At 72.4% G+C, this 14,572-nt stretch overlaps 1 protein-coding gene across 1 annotated transcript; it reads right to left on the reverse strand.

The window, feature by feature from the left end:
* IL17REL (interleukin 17 receptor E like) lies at positions 1 to 12,153 on the reverse strand (the record flags this gene model as incomplete). Its single annotated transcript, XM_084878307.1, has 16 exons — positions 1 to 1,051; positions 1,241 to 1,324; positions 1,458 to 1,532; positions 1,822 to 1,985; positions 2,150 to 2,207; positions 2,470 to 2,514; positions 2,656 to 2,819; positions 3,348 to 3,402; positions 5,476 to 5,547; positions 6,077 to 6,216; positions 6,397 to 6,441; positions 6,645 to 6,759; positions 7,216 to 7,325; positions 7,462 to 7,611; positions 8,832 to 8,859; positions 12,046 to 12,153. The coding sequence occupies 16 exons, from the start codon at positions 12,151 to 12,153 to the stop codon at positions 875 to 877; spliced, it is 1,590 nt and encodes a 529-aa protein (XP_084734433.1). The 3' UTR covers positions 1 to 874.
* Between the last annotated feature and the right edge of the window lie 2,419 nt (positions 12,154 to 14,572).

The raw sequence follows: 14,572 nt of genomic DNA on the forward strand, positions 1-14,572 counted from the left end.
GAGAGGAAGGGAGAGGGAGAGACGGACACATTAATGACGAGAGAGAATCCTGGATCGGCTGCCTCCCACCCTGGGGATCGAGCCTGCAACCCCCGCCTGTGCCCTGGATGGGAATGGAACCGTGACCTCCTGGTTCAAGGTGGAAGTCAACCCCGGAGTCACGCCAGCCGGGCCCGGCTTTGTTCTTTTCCGAGATGATGTGCCGGTTCAGGTCCTCTGTCATCCCGCCTGCATTCAGGGTGGGACTTCCCGTTGGGGTTTCTGAGGGAGACGGCGTGAGGTCTGGATGCCGCTTCGGAGAGCAGCGGCGGGTTAATAACCCGTCTTCCCACCATGAGCGCCAGTGCCTCCTCCGCGGAGATTGTCTCCCCGTCCTCCTGAGGGCTGGGCCCCGTGTACACGCCCCCGCCCCCGGGAGGCATGCACCTCAGCCTGGCGCCCGCTCCGGGCTTTTGCACACGGCGGGCGCTGTTTCCGTGGCTGCCCGTGGGCTGTTTCCGTGGCTGCCCGTGGGCTGTTTCCGTGGCTGCCCGTGGGCTCGCTCCGTGGGGGTGGAGGTGCCCGGGCCGCCGGGTTCGCAGACCCTGCCCCCGCCTCCTGTGTGGTGCACCCCACACCCATCCCGACTGGGAGACGGGGGGCAGGGGCCAGGCCGCTGGGCGTGCTCGGAGCTCCGTGTTCTTCCGTGGCTTCCGGAACGTTTCCTATGCCGGAGGCCACGGCGTCTGCAGAGGCCCCTCGCTCTTGTCCAGTTTAGGTAAAGGTGGGCAGAGGCCCCAGAGGAGGCGTGGTGAGCACGGGCTGCAGACCCGGGGCGGGGGGCCTGGAGCCCCACGGCCACCTCCCCCTCCCCACCCCCTCCAGCCTGGCCCATCTACAAGGACGGGGTGTGCAGGGCCTCCAGAGGGGCCACCCTCTCCCTCCCCCACACGGGGGGGGGGCGTGTGGAGGCTGGGAGGGTGCTGGCACCCAGCTGTGGTGTCCTGAGGCAGAGCCTGGGGGCGGGGGGCGCGGAGGTCCTGGGAGTCTGGCCTGAGGCACATCCCAGCTCCTGGACAGAAGGAGGCAGCGCCCGATCAGGGTGGTGGACACTCAGGAGGGGGCCGGGCACCCAGGAGGGGCCAGGCCTCGCCTCTGTCTGGCCTGACTGGGTGGTGACCCCCCCACCCCCATCTCCTGTGTGGTGCACCCCACACCCATCCCGACTGGGAGACGGGGGGCAGGGCCAGGCCCTCCATACCCCCGCGGAGCAGGTGGGGCACTCACAGCACGGGGCGCCGCACAGCTGCTGGGGGGCTGAGAAGTGCAGGTCGGCTCTCCAGCCCTGCGGGGGGGGGGGTCAGTGTGGCCCGGGCCCTGCTGTGCATGCCCCCCGTGCCCAGAGGGGGGCCGCAGAGGCTGCTGGGCCAGCAGGGGGGGGGGGAGACAGGCGAGTGGGGGCTGGGCAGGCACCCCACCTGGATGCACGTGTCAGGCCCACAGGCCTCGTCCCTGGGAACGTCCACGAAGGCAGGGTCCTCCGTGCCGTCAGCCTGGGAGGGGACAGTGCAGGGCCCTGTCCCTGACCCTCATGCACACCTGTGTGTCCGTGCGTGTCTGTGTGTCCATGTGTGCATGCGCGTGCGTATGTCCGCATGTGTGTGTGCATGTATGTCCGTGCATGTGCGTATGTCCGCGCGCATGTGTGTGTGTGTGTGTGTGTGTGTGTGTGTGTGTAGCATGGGGTCAGCCCCCTGCTCACTCCCCCGCAGGCGGCCCTGGCCTGGCGGAGGGTGGGGGTGGAGGAGGACTGGGGTCAGGGGTCAGGGGTCGGCCGCTCACCGAGGCTGCGGGGAGGGTGGGGGCCTGCAGGGTTCGGTGGCAGGCCCGGGGCCACGTCTCCCGCCCACGGCACAGGCTCACCCGGAAGCGGGCGGGGCCGGGCGAGGAGAAGGCGACGCGGAGGTGGGTCCCGGACGGTGCTGGGCCGATGGTCATCTTCCAGGCTGAGGGTGGAGGGCTGAGGCCCGCCGCCCCTTCCTGCCTCCCCTGTCCTCCCCCCCTGTCCTCCCTCCCCTGTCTTCCCTCCTGCCTCTCCCCTCCTCCTCCCCCCCTTTGCTGCCTCCCCAGGCAGAGGTCACAGCTGGGGGGGGGCACAGGGGGTGCTCACCTGGGAAGCGCAGCTGCTGGAAGGGGCACCTCACATGGAAGCCCAGGCTGGTGGAGAACTGCAGGGAGGACGGGGGGCTGGGGGCGCCTGGGGGCGGGCGGCTGGGGGAGGGCAGCTGGGGGAGGGCGGCTGGGGGTGCGGCTGGGGGCATCTGCCCAGCCCTCGGCCCTGACTCCCACCCCAGCCTGAGCACCACCCACCGTCAGACCCGGAGGGGCAGAGGGTGGCCCAGGCTGAGTGAGGCCTGCAGGGGGGGGTCCTTGGGGATAGGGCTGCTGGCCTCCTGGCTGTGGCCACCCTCTCCCGGCCCAGCCCCTCACCTGGAGGCAGAGCTGGGGCTGGGTGTCCACCAGAGAGTACTGCACCTGCGGGCGGGGTCAGGGCCTGAGGCCTGTGCCAACCCCGCCCCTGCCCATGGGCACCCACCCCGCCCCCCATGGCCCTCACCCCCATGGCCCTCACCCCCATGGCCCTCACCCCCATGGCCCTCACCCCATGGCCCTCACCCTGCCGTGGGCCGGCCGCCGGGAGTCCTGCAGCTCCAGGCAGCGGGGCCCGGGCCCCGGGCGCCAGCACAGGCTCACGAGGCCACTCAGCAGGCAGGCCGGCTCCCAGCTCAGCGCCTGGCTGGCCGGGTGGTAGTGGACGGCTGCCCACAGCGCCTCTGTGTCTGTAGGGCCCCCAGGTCAGCCGGGCCCCAGGTCAGCCGGGCCCCAGGTCAGCCGGGCCCCCGGTCAGCCGGGCCCCAGGTCAGCCGGGCCCCCAGGTCAGCCGGGCCCCAGGTCAGCCGGGCCCCAGGTCAGCCGGGCCCCCGGTCAGCCGGGCCCCAGGTCAGCCGGGCCCCCAGGTCAGCCGGGCCCCCAGGTCAGCCGGGCCCCAGGTCAGCCGGGCCCCAGGTCAGCCGGCCCCCAGGTCAGCCGGGCCCCAGGTCAGCCGGCCCCCAGGTCAGCCGGGCCCCCAGGTCAGCCGGGCCCCCAGCTGCAGTGGGACCTCCGCCTGCGGGAAGGTGGCCCGGGCCGGGCCTGAGGGGCAGGTCTCCCTCGGGGGTCCTGACCCGCCCCCAGCTGTGCCCCGCCTCGGCCGGGCACCAGAGGACCCTCCTGGCCACGCCCCTCCCCCTCCACTCCCTCTCCACCCCCCTCCTCCCCCTCCTCCCCTCCCCTCCCCCTCCCCCCGCCCCCCATCACGGGGCACTCGCCGAGCTCGAAGGGGCAGGTCTGGGTCCGCACGGCGTCCGGGCTCGCAGACCAGCTCTGTGGAGAGGCAGGTCAGCGGGGCCGTCCCTGTGCCCGGGGCCGCGGCTGCCCCACTAACCTCCCCGCACTGACCTCCCCCCGACTGACCTCCCCCCGACTGACCTCCCCCCGACTGACCTCCCCCCGACTGACCTCCCCGCACTGACCTCCCCCCGACTGACCTCCCCCCGACTGACCTCCCCCCGACTGACCTCCCCGCACTGACCTCCCCCCCCACTGACCTCCCCCCGACTGACCTCCCCCCGCACTGACCTCCCCCCGACTGACCTCCCCCCGACTGACCTCCCCCCGCACTGACCTCCCCGCACTGACCTCCCCCCGACTGACCTCCCCCCGACTGACCTCCCCCCGACTGACCTCCCCCCGACTGACCTCCCCCCGACTGACCTCCCCCCGACTGACCTCCCCCGACTGACCTCCCCCCGACTGACCTCCCCCCGACTGACCTCCCCCCGACTGACCTCCCCCCGCACTGACCTCCCCCCGACTGACCTCCCGCCGCACTGACCTCCCCCCGACTGACCTCCCCCCGCACTGACCTCCCCCCGACTGACCTCCCCCCGACTGACCTCCCCCCCCGACTGACCTCCCCCCGACTGACCTCCCCCCCCGACTGACCTCCCCCCGCACTAACCTCCCCCCGACTGACCTCCCCCCGACTGACCTCCCCCCGACTGACCTCCCCCGACTGACCTCCCCCCGACTGACCTCCCCCCGACTGACCTCCCCCCCACTGACCTCCCCCCGACTGACCTCCCCCCCGCACTGACCTCCCCCCGACTGACCTCCCCCCGACTGACCTCCCCCCACTGACCTCCCCCCGACTGACCTCCCCCGACTGACCTCCCCCGACTGACCTCCCCCCGACTGACCTCCCCCCGACTGACCTCCCCCCGACTGACCTCCCCCCGACTGACCTCCCCCCACTGACCTCCCCCCGACTGACCTCCCCCCGCACTGACCTCCCCCCGACTGACCTCCCCCCGACTGACCTCCCCCCCACTGACCTCCCCCCGACTGACCTCCCCCCGACTGACCTCCCCCCGACTGACCTCCCCCCGACTGACCTCCCCCCGCACTGACCTCCCCCCGACTGACCTCCCCCCGACTGACCTCCCCCCGACTGACCTCCCCCCGACTGACCTCCCCCCGACTGACCTCCCCCCGACTGACCTCCCCCCGACTGACCTCCCCCCGCACTGACCTCCCCCCGACTGACCTCCCCCCGCACTGACCTCCCCCCGCACTGACCTCCCCCCCCGCACTGACCTCCCCCCGACTGACCTCCCCCCGACTGACCTCCCCCCGCACTGACCTCCCCCCGACTGACCTCCCCCCGCACTGACCTCCCCCCGACTGACCTCCCCCCCGCACTGACCTCCCCCCGACTGACCTCCCCCCGACTGACCTCCCCCCCACTGACCTCCCCCGACTGACCTCCCCCCGACTGACCTCCCCCCGACTGACCTCCCCCCGACTGACCTCCCCCCCACTGACCTCCCCCCGACTGACCTCCCCCCCGCACTGACCTCCCCCCGACTGACCTCCCCCCGACTGACCTCCCCCCCACTGACCTCCCCCCGACTGACCTCCCCCCGACTGACCTCCCCCCGACTGACCTCCCCCCCACTGACCTCCCCCCGACTGACCTCCCCCCCGCACTGACCTCCCCCCGACTGACCTCCCCCCGACTGACCTCCCCCCACTGACCTCCCCCCGACTGACCTCCCCCCGACTGACCTCCCCCCGACTGACCTCCCCCCCACTGACCTCCCCCCGCACTGACCTCCCCCCGCACTGACCTCCCCCCCCCGCACTGACCTCCCCCCGACTGACCTCCCCCCGCACTGACCTCCCCCCGACTGACCTCCCCCCGACTGACCTCCCCCCGACTGACCTCCCCCCGACTGACCTCCCCCCGCACTGACCTCCCCCCGCACTGACCTCCCCCCGACTGACCTCCCCCCGCACTGACCTCCCCCCGACTGACCTCCCGCCGCACTGACCTCCCCCCGCACTGACCTCCCGCCGCACTGACCTCCCCCCGCACTGACCTCCCGCCGCACTGACCTCCAGGCACAGGCAGGGCAGCTCCTGGCTGTAGGGCAGGGCAACCGCCCCCGAGATGCTGTTCGCGGCCACCTGCGGGGACGATGGCTGAGGTGCTGCAGCCCGTGGGCGGGGCCTTCACTGGGCGGGGCCTGCACTAGGCGGGGCCTGATATGGGCGGGGCCTATGGTGGGCAGAGCCTGCAGTGGGCGGGGTGGGTCTGGGTGGGCGGGGCCAGGGGGACAGAGCAGTTGAGGGATGGGGCTTGGACGTGGCTCAGGCTGGGGGCGGGGCTTGGATCTGAGGGGCGGGGCTTGGACGTGGGTGAGGTCTGGGTGGGTGGAGCCAGGGGACTGAGAGCAGCTGAGGGGCGGGGCTTGGACATGGCGCAGGCTGGGGCGGGGCCTCCACTGGGCGTGGCCTGTATTAGGCGTGGTCTGATATGGGCGGGGCCTATGGTGGGCAGAGCCTGCAGTGGATGGGGCGGGCTGTGAGCAGCGGAGGGACAGGGTCTGGGTGGGCGGGGCCAGGGGACTGAGAGCACGCTGAGGGGCGGGGCTTGCGTCGGGGCGGGGCCTGTTCCGGGCTGGAGGTTGTGCACAGGGCCTGGGCCTGGGCTCACCCGCACCAGGGCGCCCGCGTCCTCGCAGGCGAACCACTTGAGGCAGAGCCGCACGTAGTGGTCGGTGCCCTCAGGGGCCTCGGGCAGCTGCACCAGGACGACCTTGCGGCTGCGATCCACCCAGTAGGACAGCTTCCCGGCTGTGGGGGTGAGGGGGGCACCCTGGGACCAGAGGCACCAGACACAGGTTCCTCCTGTCCTGAGAGCTCGGGGTGGCCCTGCAGGACCCCATCTTGATTTCGGAGGCGGGGTGGAAGAAGACCCAGGGGAGGGTGGTGGTGGCCCCTCAGGGAGGCTGTATCCCCCTGGGGAGGGCTCACCACGGCATTCCGGCAGGTTCCGCCTCACGTCCTCGTCTCCACAGTCTGCAAGTGACAGGCAAAGGGGGCTCAGCCTGCGCGGCCAGGCCATCCCCCCAACTGGGCCTCTCCGGAGAGGCAGCGCCCCAAATTAGCCAGATGACGGCGGGGATGGGCCCTGCCCCCGCCCCGGTCGCGTCTCCTCTCCATCAGGCTCCAGAAGCCAGATGGCAGCTCCATCCGGGCCAGCCGGCCCCCTGGGCCCTCACCTTCCACTTGGTACTGCTGTTCCAGCTGCACCCCGCAGAAGTGGGGGACAGTCCTCAGGGTGACGTGGACGCTCTGGGCTGCGCTGACCTCGAAGCAGTCGAAGTGCACCTGGAGCTGGGCAGATAGAGGTGTGACCTGGCCCCTGCCTGCCCTCCCCGGCCCCTGCCCAGCCTCCCCGGCCCCAGCCCGCCCTCCCCGGCCCCTGCCCGCCCACCCTCCCCGGCCCCTCCCCTGCCCGCGCTCCCCGGCACCTGCCTGCCCTCCCGGGCCCCTGCCCAGCCTCCCCGGCCCCTGCCTGCCCTCCCCGGCCCCTGCCCACCCTCTCCAGCCCCTGCTCGCGCTCCCCGGCCCCTGCCCAGCCTCCCCGGCCCCTGCCCGCCCTCCCCGGCCAGGCCAGCTCCACTGAACACAGCCGGAAGCAGGGTCTGAAAGCAGAGCGGAAGGGGCGCCCGTCCCTGGGTGTCGGTGGCAGGGCCGGGCCAGGCGGGGACAGGTGGCGGGCGGCGGGCAGGAGCAGGCCGAGGGCAGTGGCTGCCGCTTGGCTAAGGCCTGGGCTCAGAGCTGCCTCACCTCCTGCCCCGCCTGCCGCCGGCGAGCGGCTCTGGGGACGCGCACGCCCTGGCAGCGTGTCTGCTGCGTGTCCATGCTCTGGGTGCAGGCCTCCAGGCCCCGCAGGCTCTCTGTGCGGGGAGGGAGGGAGGCCGGCGGCCGTCAGCCCGCGGCGGGAGGCCCTCCCCCCTCCCTCCTCCGGGGGTGCAGTGACCGGGCTCCCTGCCAGCCGCCCCCCCCAGCCCTCCCGTCCGGGTGACCCCTCACCCTGCAGCCGGAGGGAGGCCTGCACGCGCAGCAGCAGGGAGCAGCCGCCCTGGGGGGCACACCTCATGGCGGTGGAGAGGGTCAGGGCCCCCAGGACCGGCCGGGGCAGGGACGCGGGGGGCTGCCTGCAGAAGCTGCTCAGGACGTCCCCTGGGGAGGGCGCAGGGTGAGGCACGGCTCCGGGAGCCCAGGGAAGCTCCGGGGCCAGGCTGCGGGGGGCGCTCCGGCGCACGGCCGGGCGGGGCCTCGGGGCCTGGCCCAGGGCAGCCAGGGCCCGTCCCCGGGGGAGGGCGGGCGGCCGGCCCGGTCAGCCTGTCCGCTGGGCACCAGGCGTGGGGCCAGGCCGGGGGGCAGGCTGCCCCGGAGCTGAGCGAGCGGGCGGACCGTCTGAGAGGCAGCGGCCAGGGTCCCGGGAGGCGGGGGCGCCGGGGAGAGCATTCCGCCCGCTGAGCACGCGGGCAGCACCTGCGGCCGGGGGAGGACCAGAGGGGCAGCACCCCGCACCCCACGGGACACCCGCACCCCGGCCAGGGAGAGGCCTGCTCCCAGCCGCAGTGGAGGGCCCGGGGCAGCAACCAGCAGAGGGCGCCGTCAGCCCCACACATCTGTCTGTTGTTTAAAACCCTCCCTAGAGGGTATTTTTCCATCTTCAGGGAGAGAGGGGAGGGGTAGGGGGAGGCAGAGAGAAACATCGATGTGAGAGAAACATCAGTCGCTGCATGAGCTCTGACCAGGGCCCAGGCCGGGGAGGAGCCTGCAACCAAGGGGTGTGCCCTTGATCGGAATCAAACCTGGGTCTGCAGGCCAACGCTCTACCCACTGAGCACACCGGCCAGCGCTAACAGATGTATTGTATTGTATTGTATCTTTTTAGGGGGAAAAACCTGGTTTATTTTCTTTGTTTTCAAGAAAAACTTTTAAATTTAACAATGTTACATGCAACAAGCACTAATATTTCAAGAAAAGGATTTTGAATGTAACAGATGCATTTTAAAAGGAGGAATGGACCCAGGCCGGCTGGCTTCGTGGCTGAGCCGAGCACCAAGGAGAAGGTCAGGGTCCGTTCCCGGGCAGGGCACGTGGCCAGTGGCAGGTCCGATCCCCAGTGGGGGGCGTGCAGGAGGCAGCCGACGGATGATTCTCATCACCGATGTTCTCTCTCTCCCTCTCCCTTCCTCTCTGACATCAGTAAACATTTATCCAGGGGCTGAGCTGAAAGAGAAATGCGGACGGGGTTTCTCTTCCTCCCTGGCCGGGCACAGAGGACGGGGAGTGAGACCCCACACCCGCCGAGCCCGCGCCCCGGCCGGGGAGGGGGATCCCGCTGTGGGCAGACCTGACCCAGGCGACCCCCACCCAGAGGCACTCACGGGTCACGCGACGCCTGCAGACGAAGCCCTGGAGACAAACAGAGAGAGGGTGAGAGGTCGGCTCGGCCCCCTGCCCCCCCTCCTGGTCCCGCCTGGGGGAGGCCGGGGAGCCCGCAGTCCTGGGGGGCTGGGGGGCCCAGTCCCTAGCTCCTCCTCCGTGCTGCCTGGACGCTGCCCCGTGGACGCCCAGCCGCGGGCCGTGGCCAGGGTCACTCAGCCAGGGTGCGACGGGGCCCCGGATGCTCAGGCCCTGCTGCCCGGGCTTCGTGCCCACCCAGCCCCACTGGAGGGCGAGACCCACAGGGACACGGAGACAGTCAGGGCGACAGCGGGGCCTCCGCCCCCTCCCCGGAGAGAACTGGCCTCGTGACCCCGGAAGCTGGGGGGGCTCCAGATGAGGGCCTGGCCCTGCGGGTGCCCGGGGGGCGGGAGGAGGGGGAGTGGGAGCCCCACCTGCTGCCTGCCTGCCCGGTCTGGCCGTGCGGCTGCCCAGGGGGGAGGGCAGGAGGTCACAGACGGAGGCAGGGGAGCACGGACGGGCCAGGGGAGCACCGACGGGGCAGAGAGCACGGACGGGGCAGAGAGCACGGACAGGGCAGAGAGCACGGACGGGGCAGGGGAGCACGGACGGGGCAGGAGAGCACGGACGGGGCAGGGGAGCACGGACGGGGCAGAGAGCACGGACGGGGCAGGGGAGCACGGACGGGGCAGGGGATCACGGACGGGGCAGGGGAGCACGGACGGGGCAGGAGAGCACGGATGGGGCAGAGAGCACGGACGGGGCAGAGAGCACGGACGGGGCAGGAGAGCACGGATGGGGGCAGAGAGCACGGACGGGGCAGGAGAGCACAGACGGGGCAGGAGAGCACGGACGGGGCAGGGGATCACAGATGGGGCAGGGGAGCACGGACGGGGCAGGAGAGCACGGATGGGGGCAGAGAGCACGGACGGGGCAGAGAGCACGGACGGGGCAGGAGAGCACGGATGGGGGCAGAGAGCACGGACGGGGCAGGAGAGCACAGACGGGGCAGGAGAGCACGGACGGGGCAGGGGAGCACGGACGGGGCAGGAGAGCACGGATGGGGGCAGAGAGCACGGACGGGGCAGGAGAGCACAGACGGGGCAGGAGAGCACGGACGGGGCAGGGGAGCACGGACGGGGCAGAGAGCACGGACGGGGCAGAGAGCACGGACGGGGGCAGAGAGCACGGACGGAGCAGAGAGCACGGACGGGGCAGAGAGCACGGACGGGGCAGAGAGCACGGACGGGGCAGGGGAGCACTGACGGGGCAGGGGAGCACTGACGGGGCAGGGGAGCACGGACGGGGGCAGAGAGCACGGACGGGGCAGGGGAGCACTGACGGGGCAGGGGAGCACGGACGGGGCAGGGGAGCACGGATGGGGGCAGAGAGCACGGACGGGGCAGAGAGCACGGATGGGGGCAGAGAGCACGGACGGGGCAGGGGAGCACGGACGGGGCAGGGGAGCACGGACGGGGCAGGGTGTGGCCTCACGGCAGGCCTTCTGAGACGGGGACGCGGGACCAGCCGGGAAGGCCGAGGCCAGAAACCCCCGGAACCCGGCGTCCTGGCGTCCGGCCGCACGGAGGGAGGGAAGTCGCTGGGGTTTCCCACTGGGCTTCCCGGGGGTTCCCGGCCCGAGGCCGATGGGGGGTGTCTGTGGGGGGACCCCGAGGGGCACATTTCTGAGGGGTCTGGTCCCCTCTGCGCCCCCACCAGCCCAGCCCGTCAGCCAGAGGAGGGGCCGGCGTCCGGGGCTCACCCGGGGGACGGGGGCCCCCGAGGCCCAGGCACCCCGAGGCCCCCCTCCCTGCTCCCGGGGGTGACACGTGACCTGACTCTGTCCTGGTCCTCCCAGCCCGACTTCAGGTCGGCGAGGGCGTGGCCCAGGCCTGGAGCGCCCTCAGGGACGGGAGGGGACAGAGGTCTGCTGTGTCCTCCCTCCCCCCTCCCCCCACTTCCCCTCCCTCCTCCTCCTGCAGCTCCGTCTGCCCCCAGCACCCTCCTCCCCGCACAGGGCACCCCGCACCCTCCTCCCCGCACAGGGCACCCAGCACCCTCCTCCCCGCACAGGGCACCCAGCACCCTCCTCCCCGCACGGGGCACCCAGCACCCTCCTCCCCGCACAGGGCACCCCGCACCCTCCTCCCCGCACGGGGCACCCAGCACCCTCCTCCCCCCGCACGGGGCACCCCGCACCCTCCTCCCCGCACAGGGCACCCCGCACCCTCCTCCCCCCGCACGGGGCACCCCGCACCCTCCTCCCCGCACAGGGCACCCCGCACCCTCCTCCCCCCGCACAGGGCACCCAGCACCCTCCACCCCCCGCACAGGGCACCCAGCACCCTCCTCCCCCCGCACAGGGCACCCAGCACCCTCCTCCCCCCGCACAGGGCACCCCGCACCCTCCTCCCCGCACAGGGCACCCAGCACCCTCCTCCCCGCACAGGGCACCCAGCACCCTCCTCCCCGCACAGGGCACCCAGCACCCTCCTCCCCGCACAGGGCACCCAACACCCTCCTCCCCGCACAGGGCACCCAGCACCCTCCTCCCCCCGCACGGGGCACCCAGCACCCTCCTCCCCCCGCACGGGGCACCCAGCACCCTCCTCCCCCCGCACGGGGCACCCAGCACCCTCCTCCCCCCGCACAGGGCACCCCGCACCCTCCTCCCCCCGCACAGGGCACCCAGCACCCTCCTCCCCGCACAGGGCAGCCCGCACCCTCCTCCCCGCACCCCTCCACCCCCTCCACCCCCACCCCCTGCACCCCCTGAGCCACCGCCTGGGCCTGGGGCACCTCCTTGGGCAGATGTGCCAGGACCCCCCCCCCCCCCCCCCGGCTGAGTCACCTGCTGCCCTAAAAGTCCCGGGACACCCCCGCCCGGCCCCTCCCTCCCGGACGGAGAGTTCCCCGAAGCACTTCCTCCTCGGCGCAGGGGAGCGGGGAGAGCCGGGGGCTGGGCCCAGACCCCCCACCATCCGACCATCCCCTCATCCCCTCGGAGAGGCCGGGCACAGGGCCCTCAGCCTCCGACCACCCCCTGCACCCACCTCACCCACCTGCACCCCTGCACCCCCTGCACCCCTCCACCCCCACCACCCTGCACACATCCGCGGCTCCCCGTGCCCGGCTCCTGGCCAGCGCCCACCCCAAGCCAGGGCCCCTCCAGATGCCTGCGTGGGGGGAGCTCACCGGAGAGCAGGTGAGGCCGCAGTCTGTGACCCGGGGCACGGCCAGGCCCCCGGGGGTGCTGCAGGTCAGGGCCAGGAGCGTGAGGGCGAGGGCTCTCCCGGCCGGCATGGCTGCGTGTGCGTGCGTGTGTGCGTGCGTGTGTGTGCGTGTGTGCGCACGCGTGTGTGCACGCGTGTGCGAGTGGGGATGGGAGCCCGCAGGTGCCCGTGGCCGCTCTCCTGCCTCCCCGCTGACACTCTGCTCAGGCTCCTTGGCGTGGGGCACCCAGCACCCTCCTCCCCTGGAGCAGAGCCCAAGGGGGCCGGCCACCCCGCCCGCCCCGCCCGCCCAGCTGGCTCCCAGGGCGCTGGTCCGACGCCCTGGGGTTCGAGCTGCCAGACTCCTGAAGCCTGACGGAACGGGTTCCCCGGAGTGAACGGCGGGGAGGGGTCGGGGACACCCCACCCCGGTGGTCCTGGGTGTGACTCTCCCTGAGGGCAGGGGTGGGCGGGGGCCAAGGAGGGCTCTGCCGTGTTGGCTGTGGGAGCGATCGGTGGCACCTACCCCCCCCTCCCCGGGGCGGGACAGCACCCCTGAGCGGCCGGACTCCACTCCAGCCCCGGAGCCCCGCTGCCCCTCGGGCTGGGAAAGGCTGCGCCCGGGGGTCACTCTGAGGCTGGAGGCTCCAGGCTGCAGCCGCCCCTCCCCAATCCCCTAAATGGCCACGTCCTCTCCTCCAGCCCCTCATCCTGTCTGGGCTGGGGTGGGGGCGGCTGGAACACCCCAGCCTGAGCTCAGAGAGTCCCAGGGCCCCCCACCCCCGGCCACATGGCCCCATGGCCCGCTGACAGCACAGCCCAGGCCAGCTGCAGGGCAGGTGAGGGGTGGCCCTCGCTCAGCGCCAGGGGTGGGAGGCGGTGCAGAGCCTGGGCCAGCAGAGTGAGCGAATGACCGGCCGCCTTGGCCCTGACCTCCAGCTGGGGCTCGGGGGAGGGGCTGGTTCTGACCTGCCTGTGGGCGTGGGGCCTTCAGGCTGGGTCTTGGCAGCTGAGGGGCTTGGGTTGTGGGGCGCAGGCACCTGGATGGGGTGGGGGCTCCATAAGAAATAGCATAGCCCTGGCCAGGATGGTCGAATGGTTAGAGCATCAGCTCGTGGGCTGAAGGGACCTGGTTGGGGAGGGTGTAGTGGCCAGTGGCAATGCAGACAGGCAGCCCTCCATGGGCCTCCTGTCCCCCCTCCACCCTGACCCCTCCCCGCCCCCCTCCCCGCCCCCCTACCCCTCTCTCAGATCCTGCTGCTTGCCAGAGAGTTTCAGTTTCTCAGACACCCGGGCGGGGAGCCAGCAGGCAGGGGACTGAGTGCCTCCCGGAAGCTGGGCCTCTGCTCATCCGTGGGCGCTGCCTTGGCTCCAGGCACCCCAGGCCTCTGGCCCCTCCTCGGGGAGTGGGGTGGTCCTGGGCCGAGCCCCCTCCTCTCAGGCCTCCAGGCCCCGTGGGGAGGATGGGGAGGTGGGGGAGCAGGGGGCTCCCCGGGTGTCTGGTTTTGGGGCCGGGGCAGTCCCCGGCCGGCGGGTACTCCAGGAACACACGTCTGCCAGCCGCCCTCTGCCGACAGCCTGGCTGAGTCACGGCTCCGGTTCAGGCGGGGTCTGAGGAGGGGGCCCCGGTGCCAATGCAAAGCAGCCGCAGCTTCCGGGAGCCGACGGGAGCCGGAGCAGCCGTTGAGCGGGAACCGGGGCCCGGGACAGGGCGGAGCCCGCGCGTGAGGCAGGGGCCGGGGCTGGGCAGGCACAGAGGGGCGGGGGGGGGGGGGGTGAGCAGGCACAGCACCCCAGGTGGCAGCTCTGTCAGGCGGCTCTTAAAAAAGAAAAGAGAAATGTCACCCAAGGGTCTATTCTGTGGATTTTTAGAAAGAGAGGGAGAGAGAAACACCTATGGTGCTCGCCCGACCGGGGGCTGAGGCGCAATCCAGGCGTGTGCCCTGAGCAGACACGGAACCCACACACGTGTTGTGTCCAGGACGACCCTCCAGGCTGGCGGCGGCTCTGGCCCCGTGCACCCCGAGGCTAAGCGGGGCCCACGGAGGGGCTGGGAGGCCGGGCCAGCTCCCCGCCGTGGGATCAAGACCGGCTCCGCTAGAGGCGCTGATGGAGGGGATGTGTGGGCGCCCGAGAGGGTGTGTGGAGGCGGCGGAGGCCGGGGCCTGAGCCCTGGCGGGTGAGGGGCGACGGGGCAGCCAGGAGGCTCCCGAGGGCAGCGCCAGGCGGCACGGGTGCCCAGGAACTGGTGTTCTGGGACCCAGACCAGCCCTTCTGGGAAAACCGCCAACCCCCGGGCGCTGAGTATGAAAAGCATCTTCTGAAAAGCATCAGAGCGTCTGCAGGGAGCCCCAGGCACTTCCTCCTGAGACTCCCGGCCTCGGCGGCGGGGCGTGGGCAGAAGACTATCCCAAGAATCACCCCCAACCCTGGAAGGAAGGCTGCCCTGCCTGCCCAGGGCCTGCGGGGAGCTCCCTCCCGTGCTGAGCGATGCGGGCCGAAGCCAGCCA

The sequence above is a fragment of the Pipistrellus hanaki genome (assembly GCF_964339955.1).
Source record: "Pipistrellus hanaki genome assembly, chromosome: 3".
NCBI classification, from domain to species: domain Eukaryota; kingdom Metazoa; phylum Chordata; class Mammalia; order Chiroptera; family Vespertilionidae; genus Pipistrellus; species Pipistrellus hanaki.